General features: G+C 40.4%; 1 protein-coding gene across 1 annotated transcript; it reads right to left on the minus strand.

Moving 5' to 3' along the window:
- Positions 1-6,167: 6,167 nt before the first annotated feature.
- LOC139731156 (DNA polymerase subunit gamma-2, mitochondrial-like) lies at positions 6,168-22,362 on the minus strand. Its single transcript, XM_071642037.1, has 11 exons — positions 22,323-22,362; positions 17,166-17,334; positions 15,120-15,260; positions 14,343-14,404; positions 13,048-13,177; positions 11,423-11,528; positions 10,672-10,845; positions 9,642-9,860; positions 9,117-9,211; positions 8,467-8,563; positions 6,168-7,637 (listed from the first exon to the last, which is right to left on the minus strand). Exons 2-11 carry the CDS (start codon positions 17,318-17,320, stop codon positions 7,578-7,580), a joined length of 1,239 nt encoding a protein of 412 aa, XP_071498138.1. The 5' UTR covers positions 17,321-17,334; positions 22,323-22,362; the 3' UTR covers positions 6,168-7,577.
- Positions 22,363-22,642: the final 280 nt, after the last annotated feature.

Genomic DNA, 22,642 nt, shown 5'->3' on the forward strand with positions numbered 1-22,642 from the left:
TGTCAAGTGTGTACACGCTTCGCAGTCTACAGCTCTGCCCTTCAGCCAGAGTTACTACCTGATCCATCAACATCTGAAGCATCTTCTCTATCAACGTCTGCATCATCCTCATCAACATCTGCAGCAATGTCCGCGTATGCATCATCGTCCACGTCTGCAGCATCGCCGTCTTCTTCTGCATCTTAGCATTCGGAACCCAGTTCAGCATCAACAAATATAGAAGTTGCTCACAGGATGCTATTCACAGAGCACCTTGAAGCACTTCGCAAATCTGGCAAGAAGAAGGTATGGAGTGCTAAGCAGAGCTTGAAAGTAGCACGCCCAGATTATGCTCGACGGAGCGCAAAGGATGCATCAACATTCTTGACATCATACTGTGCTGAGCACAAAGAAGACAAAACTGATCTTCTGTATTTCCTGTTGGCGGAAAATCTCAAGGAACTTAATGACGACAGGTATAAAGAGGTAAGAAATTTTTTTACAGGATACAGGGAAACCAAGTTATAACGAGGTAATTGGGACCACAATTTTGTCCTCGTTATAACCAGTACCTTGTTATAAACGTATGCATCTTTTTATCATTTTAATATGTGCAAATGAAAATGGGACCAGTAAAATCTCCTTGTGATGAGCAGTATCTTGCTATATCCGAGCTCGTTTTAACGGGGTTTCCCTGTATTAGCATTTTAAAATATAGATTCGTGTAAAATTATTTCTGATTTGCCGTCTTCAAGCAAACAGTACTCGTTAACTTTCATTGCTTGACTGACTTAATGGTTCTGTGATAACTATTCATTCACCAACAAAGTTGCCACAGGGCTATAGCAACACTGAGACCCATTCTTCATACGTAAAAATCTTATGAACACTCCATGTGATTTTGATTAGGTTTCCATTTGCAATCCTGGGCTAAGCTTTTACACTGAAACTTCATGAAGAGATAGGACAAGAACAAAGCCATTTTATGAGAAGTTATTTCAACTTGTCCCAGTCCTTTAAATTTTTTTGTTTTCAGGTCTAGAAGACCTTGTTCTAATAAGATTTCATTGTATTGTTTGCAAACGCCTGATAAGCCCCCCCCCCCCCCAATAAAAAATTGTAACATCTCATATGAGATTGAAAATAAATGGTCCCCTTAGGTCTTAGAGCAGAGTGAGAACAAAAAAAATCATCATTGTTGAGAATTTTATAAAAATGTAGAGTCGTTAACAACTTTTGTGAGAAAGTGATGTCTAAAATTTGAATATAAAATTATTTGTGAACTGGTCAATTTATTTCATTTAACAACCTAATTTACAAGAAATGTAATTTTAGATATTTTTTCCCTTTGTCTTTAGTTTCTTCTTTCCTTTTTTTTTTGAACAATTCTCTCAGTGTTCCTTATTCTGATCATGTGTTGCATATTTTTATTTTCATCCAGACTGTTTCTTCATGGCGGCAGGAACAGACCTCTCAAGTGCTCACTCCAGAGGACTGTCTGGCAGCATGCGTCATGGCAACTCGTACGAAAGGCCAGTGTAGGGACATCTACAAAATCACAAAAGATAAGGGGGATTCTTTGTTGACACCCCCACATGTCCTTCATGAGCTAGAAAAGGATTTTATGCCTGGGAGTGTCAGATTCCAGCTCACAGGCCAGGCTAGTGTGTACCACCACACCCCAGTGAAAAAGGGGATCGTTACCGAGTATGGACAGGTCTCCTTTGAGCCAGTTAACATCGGCCAGGAGTTACAGGAGGGGTTGGAGATGCCATTTCCAAATTTCAGGGCTGTTGCCTGGCCCTACCTTCATGCTGTAGCCAAAACATTAGAAGAAATAGATGAAGATATCCAAGGAGGCATGATGAAACTCGGCCTAGATCCGCTGGAGGACCATTTAGTGCATGATTTTATACTAGTCATTGGAATGACTAGTGGAAAATAAATGTTATGTTGAAAAACTGATACATGTTCAGATGTGAGAAATAAGATGGATTTGAATTCAAAGAAATACACAAAATGGTGAGAGAAATAAGTCAGACTGTGACATTAATCATGCTAGCTCATCAATGTCAATAGAAATGAAAGCTACCGAGGTCTTTGGGGTAAAAACCAGCGGTTAAGACAAGTTATGATGCATATCAATGCCAGGTGAAGGCGATGCAAAGAATCACATATGACTTACTGGGCTGAATGTCTAATGAACAGCCTATCACCACAGAAGAATGCATTAACCGTAAAGAAAAAGGGTGGGGACTGCTTTGAGAAATGCAATAAGAGACTCCCAGAAAACATGGTATTGTTATGGGAGGAAAAGGCTTTGGCAAATTGACTGACAGTGTAAGCAGCTGACTATGAACTGAGGATGAGCTATTGGTAGTGTTGCACGGGAGGATTTATTAATTACTAAGTGTGACTGGGTGAGGGACTAGGAGGAGGGGTAGGCTGTCATGTGCATAATAGAAATGTGCATGGGATATTTAAAGACAAGTGATCTAATACATCTGTATGTATATATATATGATCATTTTCACTTCACAAGAAGCCCAGAATGTCTGCTTTGATTTATGTTACTAACGGTTTTGAAATTATTATGTTTAGATTTTGTTTCTAGTGATTTTTTCTGAATATAGAAGAGGAGACACTCAGATTGACAGATATCATCCAGTCTTGACCGGTATTGGAGTGGCCTAGGCTTGCACACGCATGTGCAAGCTGAGAAGCCTGTTTTCACTGATACCGAACCGGGCTGGCCAGAAAATATGTAAAAAACAGTCCATGAAGTGTGATGACAGTCTGTTCAGAATCTTCAAAATTGCAGCAATAATGCAGCGTAGTTTTTCTTTTTTTTTCTTCCTTATTGATTTGAATTAGTTTTCTTTAATGAAAACAAGATTATGTATTAGGCGTAAATATTCACAACTGAATGACATGCGCCTTAGGAATCAAAATAACAACCAGCTGCTGCCCTGCACAAAACATGTAATCATTCTCTTGGATGCTGGAATTTGGTACGGAAAGACATGAAACACGAAACCTCTGGAATCATCTGTCAGCTCAGGAACTAAGCACTTGGTGAGCAGACCTTATTGGTGATTGTATACATATTATAGTGTAATCTACTAGTAAACCCTGAAGGTAATTTACCTTTGATTGGCCACCTCAATATGGTAAACTACTTCAGTAGCAATACAACCCTAAAGTGATGTTGATGCTATGTACTGAGCCATACATACATCACTGTTTCACTCCATGTCAACAGATGAGAAACCACTACATCATCTTTTTTTTTTTTTCCCCCAGCAGGTGCGTAGTTGACAACTAGTGCTGTTACAACCGTCCACTTGCAAACAGTAAACCTGGAAGTCACAAAAGGAAAACTGGAACATGACTCAGACTGGACATCACTTACACTTATGGACACCTATGACCACCTCACCGAGAAGAGCTTTATAACACTGAATCGATGCTATGACCACCTCACCGAGAGAAGCTTACTGAATCGATGCTATGACCACCTCACCGAGAGGAGCTTACTGAATCGATGCTGCTGAGGAAGAGAACAGAATGCAAGTGGAATCCCACATTCAGTCATATGGAACAAATAAATGCCTGAAATCCAAGTTCTACTCTCTGGCATGGTGTACTTCATTGTCTGCAAGAAGAATTACTTTTCAAGTTCAATGGCGTCAAATTCTAAATCTAATGTTAAATCTTCAAAAAAAGGTCAAGTGAAGTTGATGGTTCTTGAGAGAGGGGAGGAGAGGAGGCAGGGGAAGGACGGCAGCTTATTTGTTAGAATGGCTGCAACAGATAGGGAGCAGTGCTATCAGATTTATTGCCCAATGGACGAAGTTGTACGTCAGTAAAGAGAAACACTGATGGCATTAGGGCCACAAGATTTCTTTTTGATATCTGGAATTGCAACGCAGAGTCAGAGCGCAAGTCAGAGTCACAGTGGAAAGTGGATTCGAATTGGGCCAGACACAAAGGTATTTGGCAGATGTGCATCTTTCCCAGTACAGAAGACAGAGTTTATAAAAGCGTTCCTAGACCATCCTTTTGTGGAATTGAAGAGCATCAAGTCATCACCCATGAAAACAAGGGTTTCTGTTGGGGGCAATGTTGTGGAGGTTGGAGACGTGTACAGGGCAAGCATGGGGAGGAAGAGGAGGCGGCTCGTACTGGAGCAAGATGGGGTGTTGGCTCCAGTAAACTTGTGGGGAAATGTTTCTGAAGATGCTGTAGAGGGGGAACAGTACTTGCGGGTGCATGGTGTCAAAGTTATTGGAAATAGAGAAGTCCAATCAACGCCATCAACCAGAGTGGAGGTTCTGAAATTCTTGGAGCAGATCGTCATTGCAACAAGTGTCATGGGAAATGTACAGAGATTTGCACTGAAGACGGGTAAATCTATGTGCTGCCTGAGGACTGCGCTGTGCAATTCTCGGTGCTACCCTGCAATGTTGTGCGGGAGCGCAATAGGGAGGGACGTCTGGTCTCATTGTTCGAAGGTAAACTTGGACACATTGATATGGCTCAGACAGGGGACGAAAGTGTGGATGCCTAGGTTTTAGTTAAGCTTCAGTTGAGTTGGAATTATCAATCACAAAAGTATGTTAAACTGGTGTTCTTACAACTTTTAGAAAGCATTTCCAGGTTCATGCTGACAGAGTCTAACATAAATTATGTTATAGCTATTGAGGTAGTATTTATCTGGTTCATTAGTACTGATTGGAAGTGTGTTTTCAATATCTTTTTGTCTTTGGTTGACCCTTATTTTGAAATAGTATTTATGATAGTTCATAGCCATCCATCATGTTGTACAGTGAGTACACAAAGACTCAATCTAGTTGGTTTTTCCCTAAAATTGTAGCAATTGCTTCCCAGTTGGTCTGTAAAACTTAAACAATTGCTCTGTAGGGGCATAGGGTTCTCACGTACTCGGTCATGATTATAATCAGCACTGGGGAGGAAACAGGATCACAACAATTGCTGGAGTTGCATACCATTTTCATTTTCCCTCCATGTAGAGTGATTTGATAGAATTTGTGGGTATTAAAATCAAGAGTCAAAGTTCATAAGGTAATTGTACTGTTAATGACAATAGTTCATTGTTACAATGAGTGGATAATTGATTGAAGTTAAACTTGTGTCTGCATACATGGAAGTAATGATCAAATTATTAAATTCTAATGTGTTGTGAAAGCTTAAAAGCCATAGATATGGCTCAGACAGGGGACGAAAGTGTGGATGCCTAGGTTTGAGTTAAGTGTCAGTTGTGAAAGCTTAAAAGCCCTAGAAATTACATTGTAAACATGAGAATTGCCTGTTCTTACAACTGAAGAATCAATGAAGGTAACAACTTCAAAGCTGATTCATTAATGCTTTGGGAGTGAGCATAATGTAATGAGATCTTGGAGTTACGATGTTAAATATAGATGAAGTCCCTGTACTTGCGAAAATGATTTATTATTGCAATAACTTCTAGGATAATAGCTTTGCTTTAGATGCATATGGGAAACTGACCATGATACACTATCAGTTTTTCAAAAAGTAAATGAATGTGTGATCTATTTCTGATATCGTAATGGTGAAGGCATTAATTTTTCTGATAGTTAAGAATTTATGTATATCATATGGTAAAAAGAAATGATTGGACAGAGAATTGTGAACGTTAGTACCAAACAGTATCAATCATGTTAATTATGCTCACACATGTAGTAAGTGTGTGAAAATAGAGAAGAAATAGATAACACTGACCTTCAGTCTATCGGGGGAAAAAAAAAAAAAAAGTTCTACTCTCTCTCAAGAGTAAAATTAGCTGTAGCTTTGGGGGAGGCTAGGTTCACCAAGGGGCAGCAAGCAGTTGCCGACTTAAGAGAGGGACAAAAAAATCTTACTGGGACAATTCAAAAGACCCGCCCATGCCATGGATGGGATGCAATATGAGACAGATAATGAGAAAATAAAAACGGAACAAAAAACAAAACACAAAGGAAAGCCACAGCAGTAGCAAATGTAGCATTCAATGACAGGTAACGTCAATAGGAAGGCATTACAAGTGCAAATAGCAGCTTGGTTTGGACATTTTAGTCATTACACATGAATTGTATGTTGTTGATTTTATCCTTTTCTTTGGCTTTTGCACAAATTTTAAGGTAAGGTCTATCTGTTTAACAGTTTACATTATACAATTGTATGTGCCATTAAAAATAACTTCAAACCACACAATACAAGTTCGAGTGGGAAGAAATATGTTTATAGCTTTAGAAACAGAAAAAATACGCTTTTTTCTGTGTCCTATTCATAACTTGTGATAAAAGTCACAAGGTATTGTGCTTTTGGTGGAACATTAAACTTTAAATATTCTTTACAGAAAAAGAAAAAAATGCATACTTGTACACTCATGTATCTTAACATGATCACTGCTTCTTAAACAATGTTCAGTACAATTACAGAGAGAAATTCACAAATTCCCTTCATTCCCTCTTTTCACCTATGGTGATAGCTTACTCTGGCAATGCTGCTAACACTCCTCCATCAATATCAGGAAGCTCTGCAAGAGCGATCGGAAAAACATCTGCCCAACTCAGTAGATACTCAAAAAGATACAGTACTTGCAAATCCAGTACTACATGCAACTCAGTAGGCACCCAAATTGGGTGATTTTTACATTGTTGAGACATGAAGAGATATTTCAGGTGTCTGGGAGCTATAGGGGCCATTGATAGCACCCACATACCAATCAAGGCCCCATTGGATAACCCTGGTGATTATTACAATCGCAAATGTTTTTATTCTGTTGTAATGCAGGCAGTCGTCGATCACAAGTGCAGGTAAGGCGTTTAATACTATAATCTTGTTCTAACGTTAGTTTAAAAAATTGAGAAAGAAAAATTGAAAGAAAGAAGTTTCTTTGTACATACTAACTGTAACAAGTTAGTGTATTTCTACCTCCACCTCTTGCCACACAACCACATCCCATCAGCGGAAAAGTCCCCAAAATGAATAAATGAATAAATAAATAAACACTTAACTAGTTAAAGACAAAAAATTTACTGCCAAATTCACTGCAGAATCAGGGCAACTTAGAAGTTTCACACTGGTGCTCTCTAAGAATACGGTTGTATAAAAGAAAATCAAGAATGAAACAAAAAATCCTTTTAAAAAAATGAAAGTCTCTCCTTTCCATAATATTTTGTTTTCACATACTTGCAGACAGTTTTCACCCAAATGCTGCTCAAAAATCTATCCCGATAGTGAGTTCTTTCACTTTAAAATTTTGTTAATGTATGTGAAGAAAACAAAATGGCAACCAATAGCCATGAAATTGTTGTTTTTTTTCTTTTGAGGTAATACGCTCCAAAAGTTTTTGATAAAAATCACTTTCATTGAAATTGTGTGACTATTTTCCTACTACTTTATGAAGATTGTTTGTAAGAAAAGTGTCTACGGGGAAAAATAGGAGTATGTTTTGACCCATCAGTTTTGAGCATGGCTATCCAGCAGGCCTCCCGGCAGGTTTTGAAGTCCAGACATTGCGGCACCAATTCCTTCTTGAAGATGGTACATGACTCACCACTGCCTAGACTGCTTCAATCTGCCTCTAGATGGCGCTGTATCATGTCCCGCACTTCGGTGATGTGCAACTGTTGCTGTAATGACAAAAATGAGATTTGTAACATTTTCATTGCATTTCTCCGGAAGCTTCTTTGCCATTTTACACAATAAAATACTTTTTAAGGTTTTTTTCTAATGGTTTTCTAGAAACTACACTTGAAAATGTCCACGGGTATTTGGGCAGAAATTTCAGTGTACACTTAGTGTCAACTCTTTATTCAATAAACCAAGTGACACTCGATAATACGTTCCAACTGAAGTGTGATTAAGTAGCATACTTTTCATATTGTTGTCCAAGAATTTTCATCCAAGGACACAAAAATCCACCTTCTGCAACTTGTTCAGTGTTGATTTATGAGCAAAATTCACGAACATGAGATTTGAGGGATGTAACATAATTTTCTGTGGCTTTGGCTGGGTCAGTCTTCATTAACCCATTGAGGACCGACTGATTTTGCTATAACATGCATTTCCCATAAACCCCTGCCCGAGTATTTTCGGGACTTGTCCTCAATGGGTTAATCACAATCTACACCTTATCAGACATATGATTACAACCATTTGTAGACTTAGGCAACTATTGTAATCAACATTATACAATGTCAATTTCCTGACCATTATTCCAGTGAGCCTTACCACATTAATGGCAGCATTGTCAAGGCAAGGATTGTCTTCACAAATATGTACATACCTCAGCAGAGGAAGAATGACTCAAGAAAACATAATCCTCTCAGCATCTCTCAGGAATGACTTTAAAAAATGAAAAACATACACAGGACGGTAGTGTGCGATGGACAAACATTCATTGTTTAATGAATATGCTGCCATCTAAGGACTGGAATAGATATACTTGCACAATCTTACCATGAGCGTTGTGTCCCGATTTCTAACCCGCACGATTCCCGTCTTGACTGTGTTTTCATTCAAGAGGATGGTGAATGGGACTCCCATTTCGTCAAACCTGACATAGAAGGGATAAGGCCACATTTGAATAGTTTCTTGGACAGACTTAGTCATTCACATGGATATCTGAAATGGCTCATGATGAGATTAATGTCATTTCATTTTCGAGCACAAAGACACTTCAAGTCATCTTAAGATTGCAATACAACTTTCTAATCCCTAAGATTATTAATATCACTCCACTTACTGCCTAAGGTTTGTTCTCAAAACTCCTTCCCAGAAAACATTCTTGTAGCTACACTACTCACTGCACAACAAAAATCTGTTGTTTTGGGGGATTTTGAAGCAAGTGTCTTGCCACACCATGGCTTTATTACCTGTACCTACTCTTCACAAAGTAATACAGTAACTTGTTAAACACATAGCTTTTTTTTTTCCACCCACTCATAGCAGAAAGGTAAATTTGTAGCAGGTAGAATTCAAGGTCAAGAGTGGGTGGAAAATACATTTACACATGCAATGGAGGCACTAAGCATACATTCATTTGTGGACAATACAACTATACCACAAAAAGCACTGAGTGCATTTAATATTGGATTAGCTGTGCTCACATTGTGTAGTAGTTCTCAAGTGAGGGCGCCATTTCCAAAATGCAGCGGATGTTGATGCCAGCCTTGCGGAACTCCTTTCCCAAATAGTCGCAGAGCTGGAGGAGAGTTAAAGAACATTCAAAGATGCAAAGATTTTTGATAGATTCATCAAGTTCAATGATATCATAAATAATACTGAAAAAATTGTATTACAACTTTCTAGTTTCTCAGATTAATGATATTATTGAGTAGGATGTCAAATAAGTGAATAAATATAGATTTCTTTCCAGGGTTTTTACACTTCCAATCTTTGACTCCGTGCTATCCCATGCAACCCCATCAAACATTCTGTAATAGAAGATACAATTTAAATTGCTCATTAATAATGTTGAGTCCCTATTACACTTCAAGAATTTGTGTCAAGAAATCAATATATACCTAATTTTCATATTTTGCATGTGTATTTTCTTTGTAAAAATGCTGTTCATGAAAAAGCTGCAGAAGCCAATAAGTGAAATGAATGACGAAATGAAATAAAGTGAATACCTCTCTGAGTTCTCGGGTGCCCCTGAGCGGAAGGACCACCACCTTCAGTGGGGCCAGTCGGAGATGGAGGCGCAGGATTTCCCTCACCACCGCCTTGCCCCGCGTGTCTGTCCGGCTCTTCTCCTGGTATGCGTCCAGCAGGAGGGCAAGTAGCCCCGCCTCCAAGGACGATGTGGTCTCAATCAGATGGGGGATGACCATCTTCCGACCATCCTTGCCCTGTAACATGGAATGACCCAAGGAGAGAATTTAGGATGAATTATATACGGTTCACAAGTCGATCAATGCAATATGAAAATTGTCCACTTTAAATAAGTGAAATATCACTTAACATCCACTGTGACTTTACTTCAACAAAAATGAAACCCATTTATAACAAACCTGTACAAGTTTCATGCACATCGGACATAAAATAAGGATGTTTTCAAATTCACAGATTTAAATTTTGTCACATAAGTGACCTTCTTCTTCAGCACACATGCAAATCAGAAGGGGTGATGTGATTACCTAAATACGACTCCCACTATCTTGCACACCAACCTTTCCTCACTGAACTCCTCAATAGGGTTAAAAAGAGAGAAATTGTGCCCTTTGTATGAAGTTGCTGTGTAGTTGTAATACCTGAAAGACAACCTGCGGGGAAAGGGGTTGTTTTTACTCATTACATTCTTCACCAAAAACATGATTCTGAAATATTTTTGCAGGAATCTCATCAGAGACAGATGGCATTACTACCGCGTCTTAGCATGAGTGGTTCACTCAGTTATCATTGTTTCAACCAAAATGTAACTTCAAAGATTCTATGCTGTTTAATTTCATGTAACATTTTACTGAAATTTCCTTCATTGTGGTAGTCTGAACTTACTTTCATAAAGATATTTTACCTTGGGAGCATGGATAGTAATTTCCCTATGACTATTGCACTCACATGAAAGGTGCCTAATAATTTGTGGAATAACAGATTCTCGCACAGAAAGGGGACTCTGGGATGTAACAGGAAAAGGGATGAAATTTTGAAGTTCATAGCTACCTGCAAGTCAGTCTTTGATTCAGCCTGCAGTCGTTCCACAGGGGTGCTCCCATGATTGGCTATTCTCTCAATCGTGTCTACTCCCCACGGGAAGGTGAACTGGATCTCCGCCCACTGCACATGACCGGCCGTCTTGATGTCCGTGGCAGTGAAGCCTGAAGGCACCCCTGCAAACTGCATTCACGTGCAGATATCGTTTGCCAAGTTCAGATGCCAATTCATTTTGCTTGCGCAAATATCGAGCACTTTCAATGAGAATATACATTCGTTAAAAAAAAAGTGATACTAATTAAATTTGACGATGATCCATCTTTGGGAGACATGTACATGTATGCATACACAAATATATGTGCAGTCTTCTATGACATCATATGCCTTGTTTCTCACAAGATCGAGGTCTTGCACTTCATCTTCCTATCCTTTGACAGCCCAAACAAGAAAAAGAACCACAACCACAACAACAACCACAACAACAACAACAACAACAACAACAACAACAACAACAACAACAACCACCACAACAATAACAAAAGCCCTTACCTCCAGATTTCACCTTAATATCCTTTTAGATTTTGCAAAATTTATACTGAAAGTTCTTTTTCCTTCTCCTTGTTTTGCAGTCACATTGGAAATAAGACACTTAGAGCACAACGTGCACAACAACCCTACTAAATGGCATAAATGACTGCAGGACTCGATAACCAGTTTTCATCTCTGAACCCGGAAGGTAGGCCAGAGGAAGAATTCTCACCTTTCTCCACCAGAGGAGCCGTTCCTTCTGCCAGGTGTCAAACCAGAGGGTGGATGTCTTTGGGGTGGAGAAGAAGTGAAGGGCCATCTCAGTTCTTTCAACGGCACTGCGGGAAGAGAGCAGATCAATTCGTAAAGTAAAATTGATATTGACATTGATCAGGTTTATTACCATCAAAAACACACAGACTGGTGAAAAGTCCAAGACTTACAATTCCCATTTACAAAATAAAAATTATACATAAATACATGAAGATATCATATACAGTGTACAATGCAAAGAATATCATTATCAATAAAGAAAGATTGAAACAGTGGAACATCTTACACAGAGGTCAGATATAACATGGCCCTGTTATAATAAGGTGATTTTGCAGGCCTAACCCTTATAATTCTTTGCTTTTGTACCCTGATATACCCAGAAACTTGATATAACCACGTAATTGTCAGGGTTTTATGGTCTGCGGTTCCTAAGTACACCAGTGCACCATTCCATCTACACCTTCATCTACTAATCCAGCTCCTGGTTCTTCACTCTGTTTGTTTCTTTAATTTTTCCATCAGAGAAGTTGTCTGGATATTCCACGTTAAGATGCACTAGCTCGTCTTCCATGGGGTCCAGTTTGATGTGAGGCAAGACCACTTCACAGGGTTATACACCCTGTTCTTTTTGATACATGAATGAAACATGTGCATGAGTTGTGACTCTCTCACACATGGGATCTCCATTTAATGTCTTATAAGAGGGACAGTGTGTTTTGCCTGTGACCAGAAGGGACACTATGATTATACACAACATTGCTTAGATTGACTCATGAATCAAACCCAGGACCTCTGGATCTGGAGGAAGATGCGTTACCCACTGCGCCAAATCACCACCCTTAAAATTGCAAAAGATTAAGTTTTGAATTCCATGCGTTTATTTCCAGCAAACAACATAAAGTACAAAAACAATGCAGTAACTCTGGACATGCGGGAAGGGGGGGGGGGGGCACATCTCTAGAATTAAAAAAATATATATCTTAAGGACAATAAAAGATATCTCATTGCAGCTTTTCCTGAAATGGAGCCTGTATGTCAGAAATGTTACAAAGTCAGGGCTGCTGACATTCACTCATCAAAATCAAGAAAACTCCTTGGAGCTTTCAGGGAGTTGAGTCATGTTACATGCATCTCAGTGGGTGATAACAAATCTCACATGAGGGTGTGTTCATATGTTCCTTAGACAAGATTCGTAAGAAATAATGTGACTTCTCAGGAAGCTGCCTGCAGAAAAGGGAAGACCTGGTCACTTTGCACAGTCCTGTAATCCACTGCCCTGTGTGTGAAGTCAAAGGACTCCCAAACTGGCTCCCAAATGGACATTAATACTCACCCATTTGGCATATCAAGGGGTGTACAGGTGACTCCAGTTATAACGAAGTCCTCGGGACTGACAGTTTTCTTAAATTGTTACATTGAAATTTCATTATAGCCGAACAAATAAAATGTACAAAAATATAAGAGGTTATAATTTTGGGATGTGTAATTTACTCCATTGTATCCGAAATTTTGTAATAACTGTGTTTGCTATAACGGAAATGCACTGTATAATGATTCTCACTCTCACTTCGGTCACTCACCCACCTGAAAATGAACCGACTGCTGTCCCCATCGCTGGAAGGCCTGCTGCGGAAGCAGGGACCAATCTGGGCCAGACCAAAGGGGAGTCTCCTGTGCAGGAGGCCAAGGGTGTTGGAGAAATGAGCAAAGGTACCTACAATGGAGAAACAAAATTCCTTGCATCTATAATACAGTCATGCACCCGACATGCTATTTTAATTGCACTAACACATTAGCCCTCTGCAAGATCATTACCACAAATTATTTATACTGTGCACACAGTTATGCACACAGACATGAGATGGCAATAAGCTGGTTTCACAAAACATTCAGATCTTCAAGAAGACTTCTAGATAATTTTTAGATGTTTGCATTTGAGCATCTATGAATTAGATATCTCTGAGTAGAGTTTCAGAATTTACAGTGATTGGGATGAGGAATAAGAATGTTTTCAAAATTCACAATAAATCACAATCAACAAGGATGATGACATGGCAGCCTCACCATAGGAATGCATGATTGGGTACTCACGGAAGAAGAGCAACAAAAAGAAAGCATGCATGAATTCTACCAAGGTGAACTTCTTTAATAAGCAAGCAGTATTGTAATGGATTATGTTGGTACATTACTGGTATATGTAAGCCTCCCATGTCATCATTCTTGTTCAGTGTATTACTTCTGGTTTTTCAGAGTATCATTTTATCTTCTCAAGGACCACAAATAAATTCCACAAATCTATACATTGCACTATCCATTTATGTACTACAAGATGTGAAATCATATAATTTGCCTGGAATGCCCATTTCAAGGCTTTTTGTGGCTCAAATGCCCAATGATGAATCCCTATTTAGCGCACATCTTTCAGCCCCAGTTCTGTGAAAGGGAAGGTGCTGCTACAACAGGCAGGTCTAGGGCAAACCTCAGGCCAAGCTTGAAGGTCAGTTCAGTGACAAAGTGTGTTGTTATTTGACTGCAAAATAGATCAGCTCAATAATGTCTTCAAAATTTGTGTTAACTTGCTACAAAAGAAGGCTTCTGAAGGCAAAACAAACTCCACCTTTTAGAACAAACATGAATAGACCAATTTGCTGTTTTTTTCTCACACACAACTAAAGGACATACCATGCATGCTAAAAAAATGTTCAAAAATGTCCAAAATTTGCAAGTCCAAAGCATCCCATGGTGTTGCTAAAGAGCATAAGAACTGAAATACAAAAGTACCGACCAGATCTTGTGTAAACAAACTGTCACATATGATCACATAAAAATAGATAGGAAATATTAAATACATCAAAGCTTGTTCCCAGATAAAGAAATACCTTGATGTAGGTCATTCTGCAAACAAGTTTCTCCTTCGGCTTTTTCCCCAGGATCTACACACCTGCAAGGGGGGGGGGGGGGTCACAAAACAGACCATTGTGATAGCAAATTTGACATTCTGATCATAACTGGAACAACAATTCAGCTCGGTAAGGTACCAGGTATCTAAATCCATTACCATTTTCTTTCATAGAGGTTCCAGAGTATGTGTCTGGTACAAATTCACTGCTATTTTTCTCAGTTGAGGAAATATTAAGAAGCTCTAAACTTCACATGTTTTCACTACAAGCACTTCAATACTTGGAATCCAGTTTTTGCAGACAATAGTTGTTGCTCTGTGTGCTAAGTTAAGGGCACTCTTTTTTGGATGTCAGCAGAAAACGTTGCTGTTAAAGGATGTCCAATAATTGAATGCAGAGAAGTATACTGGTTATGGATCTACTGAATGAACATTGAAGCATTAAACAAAATAGAGCACTGTTAAAGCTGAGCTTGACTGCAAATACTTTGGAAGGTGTGGGGGATATGGGGATTTATTTTATTGATAACATCTGTATTTCATCAATTCAATATCTATGATACAATTTATATCAGTCAAATCAAATAACCGAGACAAATTGATGCTCTAAACCATGTAAATCATTGCAATGCATTATTACACAAAATTACTGTCCGGTAAGCAAAAAGACAAAAATTAAGCAACGTATAATATGTATGCTCATGAACAATTACTTCATAATTACTTCATAAAATGATACTGAACCCTATCAAGTCACCTTACTTGAAGACTAGGGGACAGAGGCAAACCATCAACACTGTCATGTAGATTCTCCTGACGGTCTAAAGATGGCATTCGTTGCAAGATGGCATTCTGCACGCCAACAATGTGCTCCCTGGAGCGCACAATCTCTGTCCACCTAGTATAGTAGTTGCAGTGTGAGAGATCATGCATGTGAGGAAAACAAAAATACAAGGTAAGCTAACTTTGCGCAACATACACTTCAGTCAAAGTGCATGCCTGCAACCATAAACACACTTCAGTCAAACAAGCAAACCTCTGGAAACGAATAAACAATACAGGGGTAAAAAAAAAAGACATAAAATTATTCACACTTTAGCCATCTTGCACTGACTCTGGCACATAGTCTTAGGTATCATGACACCAATTCAATCATTAAATCACAACATGGCACAGTAGCCAGACGTGCATTTCTGGAAAGTGTTGGAACGAACATTTGTCATGTTTTGTCTTTACCAGCCAGTTTTCAATCATGGGTAATTCATTTCCCTGTTGCATGCTTCTTAAAACTTGAATCACAACCAGAATCAAGCATGACTTGCAGGAGAGTGGATAGTCAATTCTGAACACTCTTCTGGACCCAGAAAGAGAAGTCATTGTCTACATTTAACTCTTTACACCAGGATTTGAAAAAACAAACAAACAAGCATAAAATACAAAGACACCTCAAACTTTGGGACAATCATTGCTTAGTTACGAGATTCTGCTAAACTATCACGTTGACCCTCTAAATACGCTTGTCACTCTGTTTCCAAAGATTTAAAAGGAACGGACACCCACATGTATGTACACAGGAGAAGAAAAACACTTGTCGAAAATCTCAACAATATTTATCCCAACATATTTAGAATCCTTTTACAAGTATACCTCAAGCTTGCATGCTGAAAACTCCAGGTTACTTTGCACATACAGTATCCTACCTACTGGCATCTGAAAGGTCAAATAACAGGTGTAGTTCTGGATTTCACTAAAATTCATATCAATAAAATCAACCAATCAACTAGATCTCGGGTCTACACAAGTATTTTTTTTTCTATTCACAGCCAAGCACAAGCGTAACTGCGTAATCATTCTGAACTTACCATACTCTACAAAACATTATGAGGGGAAAGTGCAGTAGACAGCATGCATGCCACCCTATGTCATAAAAGCAGATCGTTCAAGAGGAGACGACAACAATAGATTTACACCTCTACAGTGTAGAACCCAAGCATACCTTCATAGACCCCGTTTACAGTGCGGGGCTGGGCTGAGCCGCGGCCGAGCCCAGCCTCAATTGCGGGGCCGAGCCCCACAATTTTGTCCGTTTACACTGCCGGGCTCGGCTGCGCTTTTAATTCAAACCTTTCAATATTTTGTCATAGTGGCGCTCTGCTTGTAAACAAATGCAATTTGGTATAGTCTGGTTTTCAGACCCTTTGCCAACTGGATTCTGTGGCGACGAAGTCGCCATTCGGGCAAAGGCCTTTGCCGAAGGAAAAATCCTTTGCAGGACAAAACCACCTTAAACTATACTAGTTTTCGACGTTGAGGGGGTTAATATTCTGAATAGCGAAATAGTACAGGAAGAGGGTTTGGAAGCCAAACTAAAATTGGCCGCGCATTTGGCCCAGTTTGCGTTTACACTGAGAAAAGGCCGGGCTCGGCCGCGGCCGAGACCACCTCCAGAGCGTGGCCAAATGCGCGGCCAATTTTGGCTTCGCATTTGGCCTTTTGCGTGTTTACACCGAAATGAAGGTGGGTTTGGCCGCGGCCGAGCCTCGCACTGTAAACGGGGTCTTAGTTTCTGGCCACAAAAACCATCAAAGACTGGAACACCTTGCCTATTGAAACCAAAAATATGCCATCTTCTAAAAAATTTCAATCCTCCTTAGAGGGCTAATTAATATGTGTCTACACCACACTGACAATTAGTCATGCCTCGACGTGATGCTGAAGACAGCGATGTTCGGTTAACATTCTGAAGATTCTGAAGGAACTGTTTGATCGTTTTGGGGAGCATACAAACCAATGGAAGACTTACCACTCATTAATCAAATTGGAACGCAGCTCAACACCAAGTGGACCATAGTCATAGCAACCGCCAACGCCAGCTGGGTTCAGCTGTTTGGAGCCGTAGATGTAACCATGGCGACTGGAGAGGCTAATGACCCTTTTCAGAATATCCTCCTTGCCCATCTAGAAAACCTGCCCTGTGTTGGAAAACATCAATTTCTTTGTGAGATTGAGGAATTAATTAGAAACAAGTGATGCAAAAAAGCTTGAATCGGTTCAGAGGACAGCAACAATTTTGGTACAGGTACAGTACATCTGAAGTTAAATCGTCATCATATTCTGGGAGACTCAAGTATTTGGGGGATTCCATCCCTGGAGTATTGACATGAAGATTCAGATATGCACATCAAGATTTTGCTTGATATGGGGATTGGAAGGCTTTGATCCAGCTGTTCTCTTTGTTATCAATGATCAGTTACATGCCGTCATAGGTTTAAGTTGTATACTATAAAGGACGTTGTCAAACGAGTAAAGCTAAAGGTTAAACTCTTTCAGTCAGAGAGCAGACCCTAGTAAATACTTGGAATAGCCTTTGTGCAGAAGCTGTCAAGGCAGCATCAGTTAACAGCTTTGAGTTTTCGAGTCTATTCCATCATTAATACTCAGTCATGTGTCGAAGCATCTAGCAAGAAATGACATCCTCACTGATGCTCAATATGGCTTTCGCCAAGGGCTTTCTACAACCATCCAACTCTCCTAAGCAGTACATGATTGGTCGTCAGTCTTACGAAAAAGAAGCCAGATTGATGTAGTCTTCTTGGACTTCCAGAAGGCATTCGATTGTGTGCCACACCAACGCAGGCCTGCGTATGAAACTCCAGTACTATGGAATTTCAGGAGATTCTCTCAACTGGATCATATCCTTTCTCAGTGAAAGGAAGCAAGCCGTGGTATTTGATGGTACACAATCCTCATGGAGAGCTGTACCATCAAGAGTCCCCCAGGGATCTGTGATTGGCCCGACTCTCTTCTTATTGTTCATAAACGACATACAAGATGATATTCCATCTTCCATCCGGTTGTTTGCGGATGACTGTGTTGTCTACCGTGAGATTGTGACTGATGATGACTACCATTTACTACAGCAAGACCTTAAACTATTATCGGCCTGGTCCCAAAACTGGCTCATGAACTTCAACATGAAGAAATGTGGCATCCTCTCAATAACTCGCAAACGCACTCCCAGTATCTATCAGTACACACTTTCCAAACAAGTAGTTTCCAGAGTCAACGACTACAAGTACCTAGGTGTGAAAGTCACGGCTGACCTTCGGTGGAACAAGCACTGCCAGACCATCAGGCACAAGGCAAGCCAAACCCTGGGACTCATCCGCAGAACCTCGTCTCCATGTTCTAAAGAAGTGAAGGCCAGAGCCTACACTGCACTAGTCCGCCCACAACTAGAGTACGCCTCTGCAGTGTGGAATCCATATACTTTTATTAAATATCAACTCACTCGAGCAAGTAGAAAAGTCTGCAGCCCGTTTTGTCCAAGGTGATTACAGCCCAACATCATCTTCCACAGCCCTAGTATCAGCACTTGGTTGGGACAGCCTTCACTCTCGCCGCCTTCCTGCACAATGCACACTTTTTCACAAAATCCAACATCACCTGGTTGTCATGTCCTTTCCACCTGATATCATCCCAGCTAACAACATTGGAAGACAAGATCACCAACTCAAATACACAATTCCTAGGTCCACCATTGACTCCCACAAGTATTCATTCTACCCAAGAGCCATGAGACTATGGAATCGCCTGCCGGGACCCGTAGTAACCACTGCCAACCCAACTTTATTTCAAGGAGCTGCTTTACCCATCCTCAGGGCAATGAAGCCTCTTGTTGGATCTGCCACTGTGTAAGAGGATCGACGCTGTTTTTACTGGCACTGAGCACCCATACTCACATTTTATTGTATGATAATGAGACACTTGTACATACACTGAATGACACCCCCTCACGACACACAGCTCGAGTTCATCCCAGTATAACCACACCAGCGACCCCAACCCATACCGAGTCAGGGTTGCATTGTAGCCTGACCAGACACTGTGCTGCGCACAGGGTCTGACATGTGTTAGTGTTTCAGCGTTGTAAACGACCGTCACTATTGACGGCAAAATCACATAAAATACCTTTTATTTTGTATGATTTTAAGAGTAATATAATTTGCAACACTTACCTACAGCGTATTTTCCTGATGGTTGAGTTGAATTCGGCGTTTTGTTGGTATCCAGACCTTATTGTTGAATTTTTCGGAGTAGATCGTGCGGTGGCATCTTTTCCTTCGAGAGCTTCACAAAAGCAACAAACTACTACGCATGCGCATTCAGAAGTGGTTGCTTTTTACGTACGCCCGTGCGCCCGTGCGTTTCATGTGTTACGTAAAGCTTGTAGTAGATCCGCGCGTGCTGCACCGGCAATGATTTGAACTTTTTTAGTCGGGGTCATCCGACTATCTCATCACTTCCGTCCCGACTACCTACGTTGTAGTATACGAGAGTGAATGCCATTCATATAACACGCAGATGAGGAGTGAAGCAGTAAGGACGTTTACAGACCTGATTTCAGCCATAGATTTCGGTAAGTTTTAGACGAAATTAAACAAAAAATCGCATACCGGTTATTGAATGATGGTCATAGATTACGATAATTCCTTATATTTTAGTTTTCCACGATTAATAAAGATATTCATGAAGGAAACAGTGAACGATAACAACGTCCGCGAAGGAAAAGAGGTGCAGCGCTGTCGCCAGCGCTGCGTGTAGTTAGGTTGCATTGCAGCCCTATGGCTATTGATGTACCACCTGATATGGTTTAGTATTTTGGTGACCAGAGACCAAAATACAGGGTTTTACACTGAAATTCGTAGCCATACTGTTAGATAAGATACTTACAATCAGAGGCGCGGAAATCAATTTACAATACGATCTGTTTTAAGAGCGCAGTGAAAGATTTTATCCGAGGTTTTAGTCCTTCCGCACTTCGTATCGTAGTACAACTTACACAGCGCATGCGCTAACAGTAACAGCCTTGCTGTCCATCGGGTATGGATAAAACAGAGCATATATTATAATACACAATGCATGCGTGTGGAAAAAAAAAACAGGACGGCTAGCTGAGAACTGAAATGAATATTCATTCGCGCATGCGCAGATCATTTTATTTACGCGATATGTTCAAAATGGCGAACCGCATCTCGCGGAGATGGTCTCAAAGATGATGACGATTAATCTTGTTTTCGGAGGTAATGGTGAGGGATACATCGTTGCCTATATTATATTCAACAATTTGGTATTACAACATATGGCTTTTTGTTGCGAATCCAAGTGTCGTTTGGTTTTGAACGATGAGTTGTTTACTGAATTGCAAGCATCGCAGTGCACTTGATTACTTCACTAAACTGCATACAAGTCGTCGGGGCGCTGTTACTGGTTACAGCGCCCCGCGCCGGGGTTAATCCCAGTATAGCTTCATGTACATATACAAGCTGCTTCAAGGGATTACTTCATCAAGGTATCAAGGTATTAATTAATCAATGACCACTGGAAACAGAAACCAGTGGAAACATAAATTTCATCTAGATTGCATAAACTGACCATCCCGTGGATACATCACATGGAACTCCTAGAGCTCCTCAGGCTCAGGATTGAATCCTTTGAATGACCCGGCCCTCTACAAAATCTTCAACTTAGAAGGTCTAGATCTAGGGCCTACATTGCAATCGTAGGTATGGTAATTTAGGTAGGGGCCGGGGCCTAATTCAGGTAATTCTGGTAAAATTCCATAACATGCTCAAGTTGCTAGTTGGTTGTTCAACTGAGCTTCATCACGCTTATTTCCTAATGTTACAACGACAATCACAAGATAGGTGCACTGCGTATGCAGGAGTTTAGGTAACTATCTGCTATAATAGGTCTATACACAGCCCAGTCGCTGTATCAAAACGCGTTTTTACAGCGACTGGGCAGTGTATAGCCACAAATTTTATTTTGATTTTGAGTTCTTCTAACGTACTACTAGACTAACTGTTAGGTGTCTATAGGAAATCCAGTTCTATCTTATAGCATTAGTAACTGTGAAACACAGCCCGAACGTGAACAGTATTAACTGTGTAACCATTACAAGGAGTGCACCGGGGCCGGGGGGGGGGGGGGGGGGGGGGGGGGTAATTTTATAGTAAATTCAACTCTAACGTTAAAGTTTATAAAATGAATTTGAGGCACACCATGCACACGTGTGAATCTACTCACCACGCAACAACGAAACTAAGTTTCTATACTGTATACGCTATAATTTTCGCGTACATAAATTTTCGCGAATTGCCGCTGTCACACTTTTTCGCGAGTGGTTAAATTCGCGATTGGGGGACCAGAGAAAATACGAAGTGGCAAAGAAAGTGTGAATTTTCAACTTACTAGCAAATACGAATGATACTAGTTATACACTGCATGAAAAAAACTTACCAAACTCTGCGAACTAGTAAGTTAGAATTCAACATTTTTGAAGTGGTTAAGTCCATCGCGCTAGATTTCTGACGAGTGGTCCCCTTGCGATAATGGATTGGCTCTCTACAGTATTCGTAAGTAGACGTGGACGTGCGTAAACAAGCTTAACCAGTATGGTCTGTTCGGTAAGCCGTGACATGGTATACTAGTACTGAAATGTTCGTATCATCAAGGCAAGGGATTCATTTTGGAAGGTAATATTTTCGCGTGTTGTTAATTTCGCGAATAGCTCCCGACTCGCGAAATTCGCGAAAATAAAACCCCCGCGAAATATATAGCGTATACAGTATTAGAAATGGCGGGATAGCTATCGGTTTTATCACCCCAAAAGCTAATGCATTGCACTGTGTGCCATATTAATATTATCGAAACTTTAGTAGGCCTAGGCGGTTTAACCATGTTAACCATGTTATCGCTAGTTAGACCTTCAACACAACACCAAGGCAATTCTCTAGTTAGACTGGTCTAACTGTTAGTGTTAGAGTCGTCTATGGGTTTACATGAACACAGTCAAGCGTCTCAACATACGTTTCACTTTCAGGTCTGAATGTAGCGCATTCAGCTTCGAGATATAGATCTACAGTAATTCGTACGTCATTCAGACGAAAAACTTTACCTCTGCAACCCAGGATAGCCCCTCTGCTGATAGAGAATAGTGTCACCAACCTCCGCGAGTCCCAGGTACGTGTACTTAGCATGCAATTCCATGTGATTCCGCCAGTCGCGCGCGGCGCTGCTGCTCGAGCGGCAAGATCAACATCCAGTAGCCCGACCAGCCGCCGTGCCTGTCGCGTCGAGCTCTGTACGTATGATCACGCGACAGAGCTGGTAGTACTATTAAAAACATGTGGGTGACCGTGCGTGCGCATTGAGAGCGCGCAGCATAAGCTCGCACGCGTAATCACAGCACGGCAGATCATCCTGCCTCGTTTCTAT

This window comes from Diadema antillarum, unplaced genomic scaffold (assembly GCF_040938485.1).
Source record: "Diadema antillarum isolate AM-2024a unplaced genomic scaffold, OU_Dant_1.0 seq00000364_RagTag, whole genome shotgun sequence".
NCBI classification, from domain to species: domain Eukaryota; kingdom Metazoa; phylum Echinodermata; class Echinoidea; order Diadematoida; family Diadematidae; genus Diadema; species Diadema antillarum.

Bases quoted from the DNA above. Each gene is read 5' to 3' on its own strand.
- LOC139731156 (XM_071642037.1), bottom strand. From the start codon at position 17,320: ATGGGCAAGGAGGATATTCTGAAAAGGGTCATTAGCCTCTCCAGTCGC. The intron at 15,261-17,165 runs GTAAGTCTTCCA...CTACTATACTAG, and splicing joins TCCAATTTGATTAATGAGTG to GTGGACAGAGATTGTGCGCT. The intron at 13,178-14,342 runs GTATTTCTTTAT...TCTCCATTGTAG, and splicing joins GCAGAATGACCTACATCAAG to GTACCTTTGCTCATTTCTCC.